This window comes from Anolis carolinensis, chromosome 6, assembly GCF_035594765.1.
Source record: "Anolis carolinensis isolate JA03-04 chromosome 6, rAnoCar3.1.pri, whole genome shotgun sequence".
Taxonomy (NCBI): Eukaryota; Metazoa; Chordata; class Lepidosauria; order Squamata; family Dactyloidae; genus Anolis; species Anolis carolinensis.
Window position 1 is genome coordinate 102,065,091 of NC_085846.1, and position 17,703 is coordinate 102,082,793.

Consider the following 17,703-nt stretch of genomic DNA (forward strand, 5'->3'; position numbering starts at 1 on the left):
TCAATATCGTTTTGAATTCTGCTCCTGTCTTCTGGAGTGTTAGCTATCCCTCCCAGTTTTGTGTCGTCTGCAAACTTGATGATCGTGCCTTCTAACCCTTCATCTAAGTTGTTAATAAAGATGTTGAACAGAACCGGGCCCAGGATGGAGCCCTGCGGCACTCCACTTGTCACTTCTTTCCATGATGAAGACGACGCATTGGTGAGCACCCTTTGGGTTCGTTCGCTTAGCCAATTACAGATCCACCCAACCGTAGTTTTGTCTAGCCCACATTTTACTAGTTTGTTTGCCAGAAGGTCGTGGGGGACTTTGTCGAAGGCCTTACTGAAATCCAGGTACGCTACATCCACGGCATTCCCTGTATCGACCCAACTCGTAACTCTATCGAAAAAAGAGATCAGATTAGTCTGGCATGACTTGTTTTTGGTAAATCCGTGTTGACTATCTTGAAATGTTTCCCCTCGTGACCCCTTTTCACCTGAGAAATAGGTATATAGGTATACAAAACAGGTAAAAACCAAACATTTACTGCTAACAAACCAACATGTGAAAGGCTTGCTGAACAGGCTGATTTTCTTTTTTTATGAATTACACCTGAATCATCTTCTGCAGAGTCCACTATCAACACTGCACAACAGATTCATGTAGATATCTTAAACAGCCACTAAGTAACCATCAGGAACATATTGTGGTCAAAATTTTCAGAACCCCAACGTTGAACTAAAGGAGCCCATTTTGAGTTGGGATCCACAGTTTAAGAAGTTGTGATCAGTCTGCTATGTCCGATAGTATTTTTTTGGATGTTTCAGCACTTTGATAATATTCATCATCCAATCAAGCCATCTAAAATGTGCATTTGTTATATATTTAATATTTCTACAGATCACCCCATGAATTTTAGGACAATTATGGCTGAAACCTCAAACCAGGATTCTAACAAAAAGGGTCAAAATTACTTCAGTTTGCTTATTTTTTATGTGTGTACCTATACATGTGGAAATGCCAGATACCTTCTGTACTAAAATCAAAGGTGGTGACGACAAGCAAGTGGTTTTCTCTAGGGAAAAACCATTAATCTGTTTATGGACTGGGATCACATTTCCCTTGAAAAAGCCCATTTACATTCTGAGAGCGTCCCTTGGCTCGGCCTGACTCTTAGCAAGGCCTCTTGGGTATTCAGAAGTGCTTTTATCAGAGGCAGCAGCCATGCGCCTTCTGGGGGATAAGGATTTTTCCACTGCCATTCAGGCCTTGATAGCTTCGGTTACTGTCATCCACTTCGAAAGGGCTTGTCCTCAAAAACAAGTTGCAGGTAGAGAAGCATGTTATAATCATCTCTAAGTCTGTAGTGTTACAATAATCTTGAAGACTGGAATAGAAAGCATTTTATATCGCTCCTTGCTCAATAGAGAAGTTGGCTGCCAGATTTGATTCTGAGTGCTAGCATTATAAATGCCTTCAGCATCCTGGTCTCAGCATCTCTTAAGGAAATCCCTTTTTAAAAATCCAAGTCGCGGTCGCTATATGGCAGTATAGCCACAATTTGGGAGTTAGATAATCCAATAAAAAGGCATGAACAATAGTCATTCCACTTCTCCAACCAGACAATGGGAATAACATACAGCATTAAGAAAAAGGTTATTGTATACTCGGTATCCATGGTTTCAAGAGGACAAGATACTACCCAAATGTAGACCACCAGATTCCAAAACAGCTAACAGTTTTATTTATTCAGATTCCATGTAGCAAATGTCAGATACAGCAGTTAGTCTAGAAAAATACATTTTAAAAAATCTTCCGCGGACCATGTCTCCTGTAACAAAATCTCCTGAAACCTATTTTACAAATCAATCTATAATATTAATGTAAAAAGGAATCTTGAAATTCAGCATTTTCATTATATCCAGGTATCCATCTATTCAAACATAGGGTTCTGTTATTTATAGGCGTTAGAATTTGTAATACATTTACCTAATGTAGCTCCTATACATATTAAATAATATCAGAGGCATTGCTTGTAGTGCATTAACCACTGAAGCAAACACACTCAGTGTTATTCCAGTACCGGTGGCATTGCAATTGCTTGCATGCATATGTAATTGCCATTTAAAAGTACAGCTTCCCCAAATAGTTCATGACTGTCTGGAAACTCTTGAAACACCATTGATGGCGTAATAATATCAGTTACTAATTTGCACATGATAGCAATAGAAGACCAGAAAGTATTCTGAGACAGTTCCACTTCTGTATATAAATATTATAAAATCCAAACACAGTACGGTCTTCACATTCAAATTCACTACCACAGGTTCATACCAACAATTCAGTGTACTCTTCAAATCAACCTTTATAAGTTAGGATTGTTTGGTAAGATTTCATTTTAGATAAAAGTGTAGACCAAACATATCCTGGAAAAAAAAAGATTTTATTAGTTGAAAGATCTGATTCATCACAGACCATATAGTATATATCCTCCGTTGGATATAGGTACCATTTCAGTATCTGAAGCAATGCTACTGTGCATTCAAGAGAGCCAGCATGAATCTGTGTAACGAAGTTAAAACAATACCAAGAACAAAAAAGCAGACCTCTTGTGAGGAATTTCCACTGGCCACTGATAGCAATTATTTAAATCTGTCAAACAAACAGAAAAAACCCTGTGGACAAGATATAGGAATTATCTTACAGGCTGAACATATAAGCATACGTTGAAATTATTCACTAAAAATGCCCATGGAGGTTTTCCAAGTCAGTTGAGGGGCTTTATCTTCCCCAAAAGCAAGTGGTGAAACCAATGTTAAAAATAAATGTAAAACGCTATTCCAGATGATCCAGACTGACATTCAAATTCAGCTTCTCTCCCTATGGACTCCAGTGTGTATACATCTATATCAGATCTGAAGTTTTAAGTCTTACTGAATATATATATACATATATACATATATACACTTTGAGATAGTCACAATAATTAACTGTAAGTAAATTCAAAGTTTTTGTATTTTCCACAAAATTCAGCTAAAACAAAACACTCTTCCCTCTCCCACAAAAGTGCAAAAAACATCAAGTTGCTGCTTGGTCCACAAATAGCGCCACGTACAAAAGAGATGCGGTTTCTGCCAAAACAAAAGTAATAATTGTCGTCTTCCTCCTAAGGCCAATTTCACGGGGAAATTCAGCGTCCGAAGATGGAGTTCAGTTCTAGTAAGATTAGCTCTACAATCTGGTTCTGATACACTGTATGAACAGCTATGTTACATGTCTCTTTTTCTGGTTTTAACAGGGTTGGGCCAAAGACGATGGCTATGCTCTGATAGGTCATTCGGTTTCGCTCTCCATTTTCTACAATTCTGGAAAAAAGAAAGGGATGTGTATTTCAGATACTAAAACGAAAAATAACATAGCAGCTATCTAAGTAACTTTTGGATTACACTGTCCAGCACTCATTTTGGTGCCTCAAACGACAGACCTATTCCTATGTATACTTGACTTGCTGATTCCAAAAATGGCACCAGTTTCCCCCTATTAGCTCCAGTTTTTGAGATACAGAACATATGGATCTGTCAGTTACCATCTACTCGCCCATAGAAAATCATCTAAGAAACTAGTGCTGATGCAGTCTAGCCAATGCAATGCTCCACATCAGTGCCACAAATATTAGCGTGTATATTAAGTACATTGTTCCAAAGGCTCTGATGGGTACATAGACCTTTCCTACTGACCTGGATTTTCATTGGGATAAATAAAGTAATTTCTTTTTTTAAAAAAACCTACTATTCAATGGCATTCCTTGTTTATATTCTTATAGGTAGGATACCCTATCCATAAAATTAATGGCACAATCCAAGTTTATAGCTCTAGAGCGCTACACTAGCCTGGATGGTGTCATTGAAAATCCTACCTATAAGAACCTCACATTACAGTTAGTTGGACATGGCAGTTTCTTAGTGCCGATGCATTCAAATATGCGAACCAATAAACTACAATGAGTTTTAAAACATTTTCAAACAACTCACTTCCTTCATATCACACCTCCACACTCCTTTATACTGTGCTAGCACTCGGTTTTTGAGAAGCTGAGTGCAAGGATCTAGGCTGGAAGGGCAGGTTGACTTTATTTGTTCATCATGAGAAAGATAACAGTTACTCACTTCTTGAGATGCCTGAAGAGTACTTGCATGGTATCTTGGTTTGGCTTTGGCAACTGTTTGATCAGCTCTTTTACAGCATGCACGCGCTGCCTAGGTTCTTGCTCTGCACAGGAAAGGGAAAGAGGATGTCTGCATCTTTTGAACATAGGACATAAGCTAATATATGCTGCCACCTCGTGGCCAACGTTATAATTACTTACAACAACAAAATAATTGCTGTTGGTCTACTGCAGCATTAACTAGCAAGAGCATTAAGATTCTATAGTATCCCTACAAGCATAAGGCAAGTAACGTTAAGGGGGTATACATTACTAGCAGACACCACACTTTATTCGATGGATGAAATGCTCACCTAAGGCTACTTGTAATTACAATGTATGAAAACACTGATGATATTAAAGATATGTATCTTTCATAATGAGATCTAAACAATCTACCTGCAATGGGTTCTTTCCATTTTTAAAACAAAATATTATGTTGATACAGACAAGAAAAACATGGCTAAAGGCAAGCTGGAATGCATTTCCGTCCCCTAAGACTTTCTGTAGTAGTCATTAAAAATAAATAAAGCTTAAAAGGCTGATTTTTCTTCTGCATGACCTTACCAAGTTTAGAATTCATTAGTAACTGTGATGCTATGGAACCTGCTCTCAGTGAATCCTAGAAAAAATCCGCTTGCTAAAGAAAATAACTGCTCGCTTTAGTGTCCATTTGCATTAAATCTTGCTAGCCTCATCAATCCTAGGCGGAAACTGGACACAGTCACACTGTTTAAATTCTATGTTCATGACTTGATTTGTGCTCTAAGGAATGTAGGTAAGTGACTACTTCATGCATCTGACACCTGTCTACAAGAGTTAGTAATGAAAAATACTGTAGTACTGTACTAACAATGAATCCCAGTGTGGCACAGTGGTTTAAGCATTGGACTGTAACTCTGGAGACCAGGGTTTGAATCCTCACTCAGCCATAAAAACACACTGGCTGACTTTGGGCAAACTGCACTCTCTCAGACTCTAAGGCTGACCTCCTATGAACAGATCATGTCAAGAAGACCCATGAAAGATTCACCTTGGGGTCAACATAGGCTAGAAATGACACACAACAATTACATAATCACTTGTAATTGCAGCATGGCTATTTCCATGGTCAACCAGGAATCCCCACCCTAGTCTCTATGTCAGAACCTCAAACATTTTCATGTTGGTAACATACTTTTTAGACAAGCATCATTTTGCAACACAGTAATTCAGTTTTGCTAGCAAATTGGAGGTTCAACTAATCCCTTATAAGATATATGGGCACATATATAATTTGTAATGACAAACTGTATGGGGATAAAACATACGTTTTTGTTTATATTTTAAAAATATATGATTTGTTGATTATTTCACAAAGACTTGGGGGTTTCTCGTTACGTTTGCGCAACACATCAATAAATTTCAGCCGACACTGACGGGTTGCAACACAGTTTGAAAAGCTCTACTCAAGGTCACAGTCCACCACACTGCTCTCTTAAAGTGTATAGTGCTTAATTTATTATTAGGTTATACTGATAGCACTTTACAAAGCACTTTGCAACATACATTTTTCTCAACCTAACAATAACCCCAATGTTACTGGCATAGTGGTAGTGGGGAGGATAAAGTGAATATACTATGACATTTTAGGGCCAGCTGCTAAGTTAATAGCTCAAATGGGATTCATATGATGTTTAGATCAGTCTCTTATTTTTGTACAAACTACTAATTGAAATTAACTAGACAACATCCACAGGGTGAAAAGATTATTTCATGAAAGACTTACTGATGGCATTGACAAAATCATTGAAATGGCTGAAAGTGAATAGTGGCTCTGGAAGTTCCCTAAAAAACATTTTCAGGGCTCCTGTAATGACATGGATGTCTTCCCATTTACTGTCATTCAAATCCAGTTTTTCATCTGAAAGAGAAAAAAAACACATTGTTGGCTGGTTTAGATGCCTCAAAACGAGCTCCAATTGGCATGATTCATACTATGAAAAGCAATGTTTCAGTGAAGCAGCAAATGATAATGAAAGAATATTAAAGCTAAAGATTTAAAACCTTCTCAAATGCGGTTCAGGTTTTGCTAAGATCATCATTTCACCTCAGTGTTTCAGAATGAAAAGATAATGTGTTAAGATCCGCTGTGTTAAGCATTTATAGATTAAGAACTAACTCATTATAGCTCTTTTTATCAATTAGGAACCGAATTGCTAAATCCATTCTTTAGTTGGTTGTTATTAAGAGGACCTTACCGTGATTAACGGCAAATCTTAACTTCTGTATTACTGCAAGATTTCCGCTAACTCTGTACAACCCATCAACATCCAATCCTGTAAAAATGTACAAATATGTATGTTAAGAGGCTATCCTTTGGCTTTTTAGTTCTGACATCACACATACAGTTTCCTAATGTTTAAAAATGCGACCTCTTTACCCACAGGATTTTTTAACATTTACAAACCAACAAGAATACTTGGCTTCCTCAAGTTTTAAGAGAAAAATTCTAGACATATAAAGAGGAACGATAACTGAGACAAACTTGCATTTCTTACAGAACGTCTATTCTGTCCAAACAGAATTTATTTGACATATATGCAAAAGCTTAGTAAAATCAACAACAACAGTGTTCAGAATTAGTAGGTAAGTTGTATCTTCTTACCATGTTCTTCAACATGGTCAATACACAGCTTCACAAATTTTGGCACCGTGGTGTTCTCTCTTTGACACAAGCTGCTTAGATTGCAACCAAATACTTGATCTGAAAAATGGGGAAAGAAACAGTGTTTGCAAGTGAAGAACATTAGCTTGGATTTTGCTTTTTAAGTGGATCCCGTGATATAGAGCAATTCTCATATATCAGGAAAAGGAGAACTAGAAAACCACAGGCTCATAGGCAAAAGTCTGAGTTGGTCCCCTCTGGCTTGTCCCTGAGCTACAAACATCCAACTTACAAACAACTCATAGTTAAGAACAGGGATGAGACACCAGGAAGTTAGAGAAATCTATCCCTACGAAGGAAAATTCACTCCTGAAAGAGTTGTCATGGGGAAAAGGTGTCTCCACTGAAGCTATATCACAAATCCTTGTCTCTACAACAAGCCAAATTTTTCAAAATCCAATTATCACATGGACACAAAGTGAGATGAAATCTTTTGAACAGAGGCTACTTGTAAAAATCAAAGGTTTCACATTATATCTTTAAAAATTAAATTTTCATTCATAAAGATTAACAAGATTAACAAAGGGAAGCGTTACGTTTGTGAGACTGGGCTGGTGGGTGTACCTGCGTAACAAACATTTGTAAGGATCAGAAAAGAAAGGAAGAAAGGAAGGGAGGGAGGGAGGGAGGGAGGGAGGGAGGGAGGGAGGGAAGAAGGGAGGGGAAAAGAACGGCAGCCGACCACCTACTCAGTGCCTGCCATTTCCTTATTACTTTATTTACCAAATCCAAATATAAATAAATATCACAAACATTGTATTAAAGGGAAGGGCCTCACCTTTGATGTAGCCTTTTTCACGGACTGCTTGTAATGTAGGCCTGCGGGTCAAAAATTTCTTCAGTTTTGTTTTGGTCTTTTTCTGTTCAGAAGAATCAATGCTACCAGATATTTTTATTGCTGAAAGAAAAATGCATTATGCTTTAAGTGATTTGGCTTAATGTGTTGAGTGCTGAAATTGGAATTCTCCTAGGGAGGAAAAAAGCCTATCACATAGCAATATTAATAGGCTATGCTTTGTGCTACCTGTTGCATGAATGCCCAACAAGCAATTTCCACATGTTGATAGGAAAATGCTGAAATGCACACTATAGTTGCAATACTAGCCTTCATATTTGTAATGAATTTACAAAGTTTATAGAAGACTATTAGTATTATGATTCTCACATAATCTGTTGGTTCTATTTTGAGTAGAATCTAACTTCCAACAAAAATTCTTTACTTATGCACAGAATGGAAAGGAAGGCCTGACACTAGTCTTAGAAGGGTCTTGGAATACTGATATAGAATTAGCTTACTAGTGCTTCCTTCAAACCTGATGACACATCCCCTTCTCTGAAATAAATATTAATCACTGACAAAAAGATCTTTAGATTCACTCAGATAAGTAAAACTAGTGTAAATAAACACTGGTTGTATGTCAGCAATTGAAAACTGACCAAAAGCAAACACAAGACACCTTACAAGAACACAGACTAAATTCAGATGAAAAAGAGCAATATCTAATTATCAAGAAATGTTTTCCATTGATAAGATGTTACCTACAAACAATTTCTCATCACTACGCAGAGTCCAGAAATAATTTTTTTGTAAAAAAAAAGCCAAAGCAACAGAAATGCAACATACAACGAAGTTTTTTGGCATCTTTGTGGTCCTTTTCCTTGTCTTGTTTTTCCACCCCAGGAGAATCTGGCACTTCATCCTCTAATACTTCATCGGACTCTGAGGCCTATTGAGATGAAGAAAAAGATTCCACTAAGGATACTCTACGTAATGAAGAACACTTTTTAATAGTACATTCAAATTGCTGCTTCATAATGAAAGATATCATGATTTTATAAGTATTTCAATTTATTTAATAACTAAACATTAACTTTCAATAGGTTCTCACCCTCATAGTATACATGAATTGCTTCTGTCAGTTGAAGTTTAAGAAGTTCTGTCCTAGTCTACAACTCAAATTCTTCAAGTAAAACTTATGATCCAAAGTACATTTTGCAAACATTATCTCGGTATTCCTAGCAAACTATCTCCAGGTACATTGTAGTTCAGGCACAGTAACTTGCCTATGACCTTCTAGAATAGGCATGAGCAAACTTCGGCCCTCCAGGTGCTTTGGACTTCAACCCCAAGCTGAAGTCCAAAACATCTGGAGGGCCATACCTATTCTAGTAAATACATTATATCAATGGTCTGGGGTGAAGGAAGGCTGTGCCCTTCTCAACATGGACTGCAATGAGCATTTTGCAACCATCATTTATGGGTGGGAAACCTATAGCCCTCTTAATAAAACCAAGGGGCTGGGGAAAACCTAAAACTTGGGGTTGATTTCTGGGTAGCCTTAAAACATTAGTAGGCTGTACTAAAAGAGCTGTGACAAACTACAGAGGCATAGGGCAACATACCAGAGAGTTTTGGTGCTGAATACAAGCCAATGGCTGATGCTACACCTTTACCCAGCTACACCTTTACAACACCAGCTATCAAAATGATTTTGATACAGGAACATGCACCTTCAAGAATCAACTCAAGGAGAGAGGGTACCCAGAAATGATATTAGATATAGCTATTAGAAAAACACAATCAATAAGCAGGAGTGAGTTATTAAAAGGACACCCAAAAAAACAGAAAATCCGAATTGTTTGGCCTCTAACTTTTAACACCACATACCTCCAACATACAGAAAATCCTATCCAAACACTGGCATTTAGTACAGGACATTCCAGGTTGTCAAACAGTACCCATCATAGCCCACAAGAGATCCAGAAATTTGCAGGACATTATGATTCATTCAGATTTTATAACATTGAAGACAGACACCCAAGAAACAATTAAGGGAAACTTTGCATGCAGGCGGTGTGACTGCTGTTGCCAAATGTTAAACCACAAAGCATTTCATACATCCAACTTGTAATATCACAGTCTCCGTACAGAATCACACAACATGTTCTTCAGAAAACGTAATATATGTACTCCAATGTCCCTGCAACCTTCTATACATTGGTATGACAACCAGGCCCCTAAAAACTAGAATGTATGAACACCGCTCCTGTATTAAGAATGGAAATACTGACACCACCTTATACACACACCTTACGGAGAAAACACATTCCAGTCATAGATTCAAATTCTGTGCTTTGGAAAAATTACACGCTAAACCTCATTCAGATATGAAGAAACTACTTCTGCATATCTGAATGAGGTTTAGTGTGTAATTTTTCTGGATCTTTAAATTTAAAAATTTGGTTCCCCAGGGCCTTAACGACAAACTGGATTTCACTTGTTACTTGTAACATGTATTTAAGGTCTATCAGGATTATGAACAATTGCTTCTCATAGAATTTCCTACAGCAGAGTCAGTGATTGCCTAAAGAAATGTAAGCCATGAGAACATTACTTTGATTATTTTGTATTCAGTTATGTATTTTTCAATGTTAATATAATGCCACAATAGGGATGCTATGGCATATCTATTTTATGTATGTTGTTGTTCTCTTTATACATGTAAATATAGTGCCAGAGACTTATCTCCTACTGGAATTCTAAGTTATATCTAAAGGAACAGAGAAGAATCAAGCACCCGAAGGAGGTGTTCCAAACACTGAAACAAGGAATTTTCTACCCAGGATACCTTGTTGTAACCTTGGTCACTGTATAGAACCCTTCTCTGATACAACCATAACCTTGGATGCCACATATGGTCCTTCAGGATACCTATAAGTGACTTTTTAAATCTTCAGACATATTCTGTCAATATATTGGACTATTGTGTTTATTCAGAGGAGATTCATGTCTCCCATTTAAAATCTATATGAATAAGGACATTTATTCAGGATAGAGATAAGCTGATAAGATAGAGATAAGATAGAGATATAAACAATAAACCTGTCGTGTAATAACACAATTGATGTTTCAAAAATAACAATAACATAATACTTCGTATATCTTATAGATATCTGTGTTCTAAATATACAATACTACATCTTTCTCAATCCATGTAACAGAGATGGGCCTTGATAGTTTCACAATTGTAAGCAGGACTGGAAATAATTGTTGGCTAAAGTCATCTCAGGCAGAAGGCCAGACTTAGGCTGTTAAGTCAATGTGACACCATGACCTGCCAAGCCTTGAAAGCTCTCCTCTCTCTGTTAATATCAGATATTTAGCTGAATCATTCAGCTAGATATAATCTGCATAGGCTCCTTTCCAGTGCCAGATATCAATTCCAAACCCTGTGCAAATCAGGAAGCTGTTGGCAGCATCCCAATGAAGCTATGCACTTGTAACATGATGCTTGGGACTGTGTTCTGGGTTCACTGCCAGTTTACTAAAGAGCCATTTATGAAAGCTTCAGTAAACAGCATTAAGAAATTAAAGTTGAAAGTAAACAATGTGATTTTCCATTCTTGTGATAAAATCCTTTATCAAGCTGCAAGGAGTGTTTTTTCTCCTTTTTATGAATAAAACAGGCCAATGTTGCTCTTTTATATTCTGAGTCCACATAGGTACTGCATGTAAGTCTAAGCCAAAAGCAACTAAGTCTCTATTAGAAAGATGTAAATCAATCATAAACCTCTTTTCTCATATTATTTGCTCTTCAGATCTTAAAAGGTAATGTACAAACCCTGAAGAGAAAAAAAGGACCATAAAGATATTTTTTCAGTATTTTAAAAGTATCTCTGTCTAATCATCATTCCATTTTAAAGTGAACCACATGCACAACACCTTAATAGTTCACATCCTACATCAAATGAAATAACCCATTCTTTTTTAAAAAAAAAATCCTGCTTAGAATATCTGCATAATTTCCACCTCTGCAACAGAAGAAACAAATTGTGAACAACCAAGTGCAACCTCCCCCCCCCCACTCTAAATCATAATTCTATTACAAAATATGTAATCTTGCAGTTCACAAAAAGTTGCAGGGAAGACAGTTAGGTAGGATTCAAATACATACGTGTTTACTAATAGCATAGCTAAGAACTTTAAACCACTCAGTAACAGAAATGTCATTGTCTGATTGAATTAACAGCTCGGTTCCTTGTCTGGTTTTCACCTTCAAAAATAAAACAAAATTCGGTGTTAGAATCAATACACTGGACATCCATTCAATGTTTCCCCACAAGATATAGCCAAATATTAAGTAGTACCCAAGGACATAGGCATGTGAGTCTGTATCAGAATGCAAAGGAATCTTATAGCGAGACTGAGAGATAAATATCTGTAGCATGCTGTAACCATTCTAAAATACTTGTTTCTGCCTCTAATTTTGTTTTTTTGTTTTTTTGGACATCTTACAACAGAGCTTTCCAAACTGTGTGTTACAACAGGCACAATTCAATGCCAAACATACATAATATAAAAAATAAGAATTACTTTCAAATCACATAACTGAAACATATCAATCTTAAAACCATTATTTTAAAAATCACACAATTCAAACCAAATCCCTGAAGCCATTCCAGTTGTCAATAAGCAATAAATCATGTATTTTTAAAAATATAAATGAAAGGTTTTCCTCAGATATGTTGTGTTCCCATACATTTCGTTATTACCATTTATGTATGTCTGTATCTCTCACAAGGGATTGGTTTGCTAATAAAATTGAATGGCTGTGTTGCAAAATGATGCATGTCTAAAAAAATGTGTCACCAACGTAAAATGTTTGGAAAGCTCTGTCTTACAGCAATAAGAGCAAACATGTATAACTAATAGCAATGACAACATGTATTGTTTAAAGAAAAATCCTCTATATCGGGGTGTCAAACTCATTTTCACTGAGGGTCACATCAGCCTTATGGTTGCCTTCAAAGGGTCACTGAATCCATGGACAGAGAAGCCATAGATACAGAGGACAAACTATAATTATTTTATGTAGTGGTCAAGTGCTCTTTAGTTTTTATCCAGTTTGGATCCCCAAATGTTAGAGGATGACAATTCCCATCACTTTTGATTATCTGCCATGCAGATTGGGAATAATGGGAATTGTAACCCAAACGTATTTGTGTCTCTGCAATTGGGGATAGGATAAAGGACATTTTTAAGTTAGACGTCATATCTACATGCCTTGTAACTAAATTCAAATACCACTGTCCTGGCTAAAAAAAAATTACTTGCAGCCTTTCAGATGTTATTGTATTTCAATTCAATATTCCTTTCACCTCTTTAATCAAGTCTGCAAAAATGGCAAAAAGGGAAACAATTACCTCAATCACATTTTTCTTGCTAGACTTCTCTCTTGTAGCCCAGTCAATAAATGCCCCTCTCAGATCCACTGTGAACTCCGGCTTAGATTGGTTTCCTCCAAACTTCTAGGAGAAAAAAGGGAAGCATTTAGGGATTTGCGAACTTGAGATTCTGCTCATATGATCACCCTAGAAAACTTGAAACAGTTCTGATGACACAGAGAAATTCATTATGAAGTTTGTCCAGTTTGGAAAACTCACTTCTTAAGTATGTTACATGTTTGTGAGCCAGAATGTCTGTTAAACCAGCTGCTTACAATACTGCAGTAATTTCCATGGTTGCAGCTGCATTTTTAACCTACTTTAATCCCTTTCTCAAAGCTACTACTACTCCACATGATCAATTCAGAAGGTTTCGCCACAAAGCTCTTATGGATAGTTTCTGTATTCTTTTGGAAATACTATAATCTTCAAATACTTACCCAACTAGTCCCACCTCCTTGAGTCTTGGTAAACAACAATGATGGTCCCTGCAATACCGCCCACCATGGCATCCAATTCTTTCTGCAGAAGAAACAGAGATTTGTAAATAATCAACTATCTAATTAACCAATGCTGCTTGATAGCTTTAGTATTACTTGTTTTAAGGAATACTATTGGCAATGAAAAGCTAGTCTTAACTTCTTACGCCACAAGAGCATGAATGGTATGTAAAAAATGCTAAATGATCGAATAACTCATTACAATAGCTCAGTATTAGCAATCTTTATTTCAAATGTTCCTCTTACCATTCTAACAGGTTCCAAGAACCATCAATAACTACAGTTTTCAGCATAGAAAAGAAGTCTATCAGTATGACTGCTAAAATAGGAGAAATCATGAAGTGGTAAATATATGTAGTAGTTGAAACCGAAAATTCTTCTGCAAAACATGTTCCACAAAATGATTTAAAATTATGAACAAATGAGTAATTTCTACTGAATTCAACAAATCTTGCTGATACAGTTTTATTGACAAAGATGCCCACAGCTCTATATCACTTTGAAACTTTAGCCTGACCAATACAAAACTGTATTCTAAATAATAGCCACTATTTATCTAAATTCTTACCGAATATTCAGGGTTTTTTCCTGAAATAAAGGTTGGTAAAGCTTGAATCTTATTTAGATGTCCCAAATAGAGCTGAACTATGGAATCAATGTGTTTTCCTAAGTGATTAGAATCATTTATTCTAATTGAGAATGTTAATAGCATAGAGGCCTAAATTTATATTAGTTTTTATCTAAGCATTAAAAAAGTCTAAAGACTAGATCTAACAAGCAGAAATATTGTAATGATACTTGCCGAAGTTTCTTCCCATTTTCTGTAATTTTTGTCACATTTAATAGTCCATACTTCTCTTGATCCTGAAGGAGGAAAAATAGGGATCATTGAACGAGAAACATCTTTGTTTACTTACAACATGAAATAATCTCTCTCCTATTACAAACATGGCCATGAAGAGATAAATTAACTTGAACTACAGGAACTTGGTTCTTGAATAAAAAGTGCAATCCTTTATATTATTTAGCTCTGCCAAATATTTTAGATCTGAATGCATTTTTAAATACAGAAAGAATCACAGCAAATGGTAACATATATGAATACCTTTAATACATTAATAGCAATATGTCTCAATATGGTTATGGCAATTTAATAATACAAAAATCATACTGACTGTGGCTTGATGCTTAGGAGAAGAAGGAGAAGAAGGAGAGGAGTCATTTTCAGAAAAAATCTTCGAAGCAACTTGAGAATCCTACAAAATAAGATACACTGAAATGACACCAATACTCCTCAAGATTCACTTTCAGCAATATGACTGAATATGATGCTTGGTATGAAGAGAGTGCAATAATAACCATGTATAAATTAAACTAGCACTAACAATTCAGCACTAATTTTCATGTACAGTTTTTCCTTCCATAGGAAAGCTACTAATCATTAAATATTGTATATAAATAAATCATGCTTCAGATACTAACTTGCTTTGGGGATGTTGGAAACAAATATGCAGGATTAGGCAAGAGAAGTTCAGAGGAATTAGTTGGCAACTGTAAAAATATAAAAACTATTTTAATATATTATTATTCTTTCATAGTCTAACCTTTTACAATCCAAAAGGAAACTGATTTGCATACATTCGGATGCGAGTCACACCCTTTAATTAGCTGCTCTCAAAAGATTATGGGTGCTGGAAACAAATTAGGTGCAGGCATTTTTTTCTGCAGGCTATTGATGATTATTCTTTAAAAAAACACAATATAATTTGAGAAGCAATAAGTAATATGAAAATTAGCACTTCATAGTTACAGTTCCTTCCCTAAACCAGGAGCACTGCAATGCTGACAAGTGCAGCTAGTGTGATTGAGTATGCAGGACCAGAACTTGGAAGATTCAGCTTCTTGTCTTGGATTCAGACTAAGGCTGGATTGGATGGCCCTTGAGGTCTCTTCCAATTCTATCATTCTATGATTCTATGATTAATCTCATTGAGAAATTAATATTGGTCAGGCCTGATATAGAAGACTGGATGGCCTCAGCCCAGCCCAGCCCAGCCACTGTATCTCAACCTGATCCACCTCACAAAAAATTGTGAGGATAGCCTGGAAAAGCAAGACACAAACAACTTTAAACTTATTGAAGGAAAAGCAAGATATCAATGTAACAAATAAACATAAATTATAATATTATAATAATATTATAAATTATAATATTTAATTACTAGAAATTCTTTTAATTTCAATTGCAGATAAAGAGTTATACCATCATATCCATCACATAAAAAATCCTTGGCATTTGTGTTTGAGTACTAAATGTACTTCACATATATTACTGGAATAAACTTGGACATAAAAGAGTATAACCTCTAAAGATCCTTGTAGCATTGAGTATATGCCATTTCAATTCCAGGTTATAACACACCAAAATATGGAGAAATCAGGAGAGGGTGTGTGCAAATCACTAACATCAAGATGTGAGTGTTGAGGCTTTGCAGAAAAGAGGTGATTTGCCCCTGCCTCCACCCACCATTAGTTCTGGTCCCTTCCACAGCAGAATATCCCCAAGGGAAGCCAATCTTAATGGATAAAAGATTAAATATTCCAGTTCTAAACAAAGTAGGCCTATGAAATGTCAGTAATCCACTAATGAATCTGAGTCAAATAGCCTCCAAGAGTCCTCAGCTGCCTGACCCTCAAACTGTAAGCAGTATCCTTAATATGCAAGGAGTACTAATGGACATTTTGCCCTTTGTTTGGATGTTCTAATCTTTGAGGGGGGTGTACTGGTCATGTTCAGCCTGTACAAGCATTTTTTCAAAAACACAGAAGTAACTAGACAAACCTTTAAAAAGTGAGGCTAAAGGCTTGGAGTACGCTACTGACCACAAGGAAGGAAAAGATCCTGAATTCCAAAATTTCCAAACTATTAAAGAGGGGGAACACAGGGAACTACAAACTTCCGGTGTCCTACGTGGAACCAGTATTTTCCCCAAATGACAGAATTCCTCACTTTAAAACCCTCATCTGTCATCTTACATTAAATCTTCAATGGGTTAAACCTTGTGCCGGCAGGACTGCTGACGTGAAGTCTGGGTTGCTGACCTGAAGGTTGCCGGTTCAAATCCAGGGAGAGCACAGAGGAGCTCCCTCTGTTAGCTCCAGTTCCCAATGCGGGGACATGAGAGAAGCCTTCCACAAGGATGGTAAAAACATCAAAACATCGGGCATTCCCTGGGTAACGTCCTTACAGACAGCCAATTCTCTCACATCAGAAGTGACTTGCAGTTTCTCAAGTTGCTCCTGATACAAAAAAGCCTCTCATTGTTCTATATGATGTTTTGAGATTATTTCATATTGTTTCAGATGCCTTAAGGCATTTTAAAATCCAACAGTGGCATTTAAAATTTTAAAAATAAATGTCCTGCTATAGCAACTACTGACTTCAGGGAAAATAAAACCAAAAAGCGGTCATTACAGATATAGTTAGATGGCTCCCATTCCCAATGCTCAGAAATAAGGAAAAGGGAAAGTGTGCCTCTCCCCATCTCAGACATATATTCCCCTCTACTCTAGGCATTTTTTACTTTCATGGAAATAAACACTTTCCACTGACTTGTGCTGGACAAAGCAAACACAGTTTGCCATAGAGTATTCTAATAAGCACAATGTAAAGCACAATATATACAGTAATTACTACAAAACATTACTGTGTATTGAAATACTTTTTCTGTCAAATTTGTTGTATAACATGATGTTTTGGTGCTTAATTTGTAAAATCATAACCTAATTTAATGTTTAATAGGCTTTTCCTTAATCCCTCCTTATTAGCCAACATATTCGCTTATCCAACGTTCTGCCGGCCCATTTATGTTGGATAAGTGAGACTCTACTGTAAGACTAAGGCATATGCTTTGACATTACATTGATAAGTAAGGTTTTTAATAAGGAAGTTACCAGGAAAGGTGGCAGCACTTATGCTAAAGTCTACACAAAAAGGCCATATTCCTGTCACCTTTTCTTTCCTCCTTCTGAATTAATAACTTTTTAATTCAGTTTTCAGTAATTGAAGTAAATGGAGGACTAAG

General features: G+C 36.4%; 1 protein-coding gene across 7 annotated transcripts in view; it reads right to left on the reverse strand.

Annotated features, from left to right (window-relative positions):
* Positions 1-1,703: 1,703 nt before the first annotated feature.
* arhgap12 (Rho GTPase activating protein 12) overlaps positions 1,704-17,703 on the reverse strand; it is a 62,719-nt gene continuing 46,719 nt past the window's right edge. For 2 of the 7 annotated variants that reach the window (XM_008112343.3, XM_008112341.3), the window contains 13 exons: positions 15,101-15,169; positions 14,794-14,874; positions 14,421-14,482; positions 13,559-13,640; positions 13,098-13,202; positions 11,849-11,947; positions 8,518-8,620; positions 7,672-7,791; positions 6,834-6,932; positions 6,427-6,504; positions 5,955-6,089; positions 4,149-4,251; positions 1,704-3,347 (listed from right to left, as the gene is read on the reverse strand). In XM_008112343.3, the coding sequence (XP_008110550.1) occupies positions 3,173-3,347; positions 4,149-4,251; positions 5,955-6,089; positions 6,427-6,504; positions 6,834-6,932; positions 7,672-7,791; positions 8,518-8,620; positions 11,849-11,947; positions 13,098-13,202; positions 13,559-13,640; positions 14,421-14,482; positions 14,794-14,874; positions 15,101-15,169 (1,311 nt within the window). In that variant the 3' untranslated portion in view covers positions 1,704-3,172. The remainder of the gene's footprint in view (positions 3,348-4,148; positions 4,252-5,954; positions 6,090-6,426; positions 6,505-6,833; positions 6,933-7,671; positions 7,792-8,517; positions 8,621-11,848; positions 11,948-13,097; positions 13,203-13,558; positions 13,641-14,420; positions 14,483-14,793; positions 14,875-15,100; positions 15,170-17,703) is intronic. The other 5 variants (XM_008112345.3, XM_016994256.2, XM_008112344.3 and 2 more) reach the window with 3 other exon arrangements.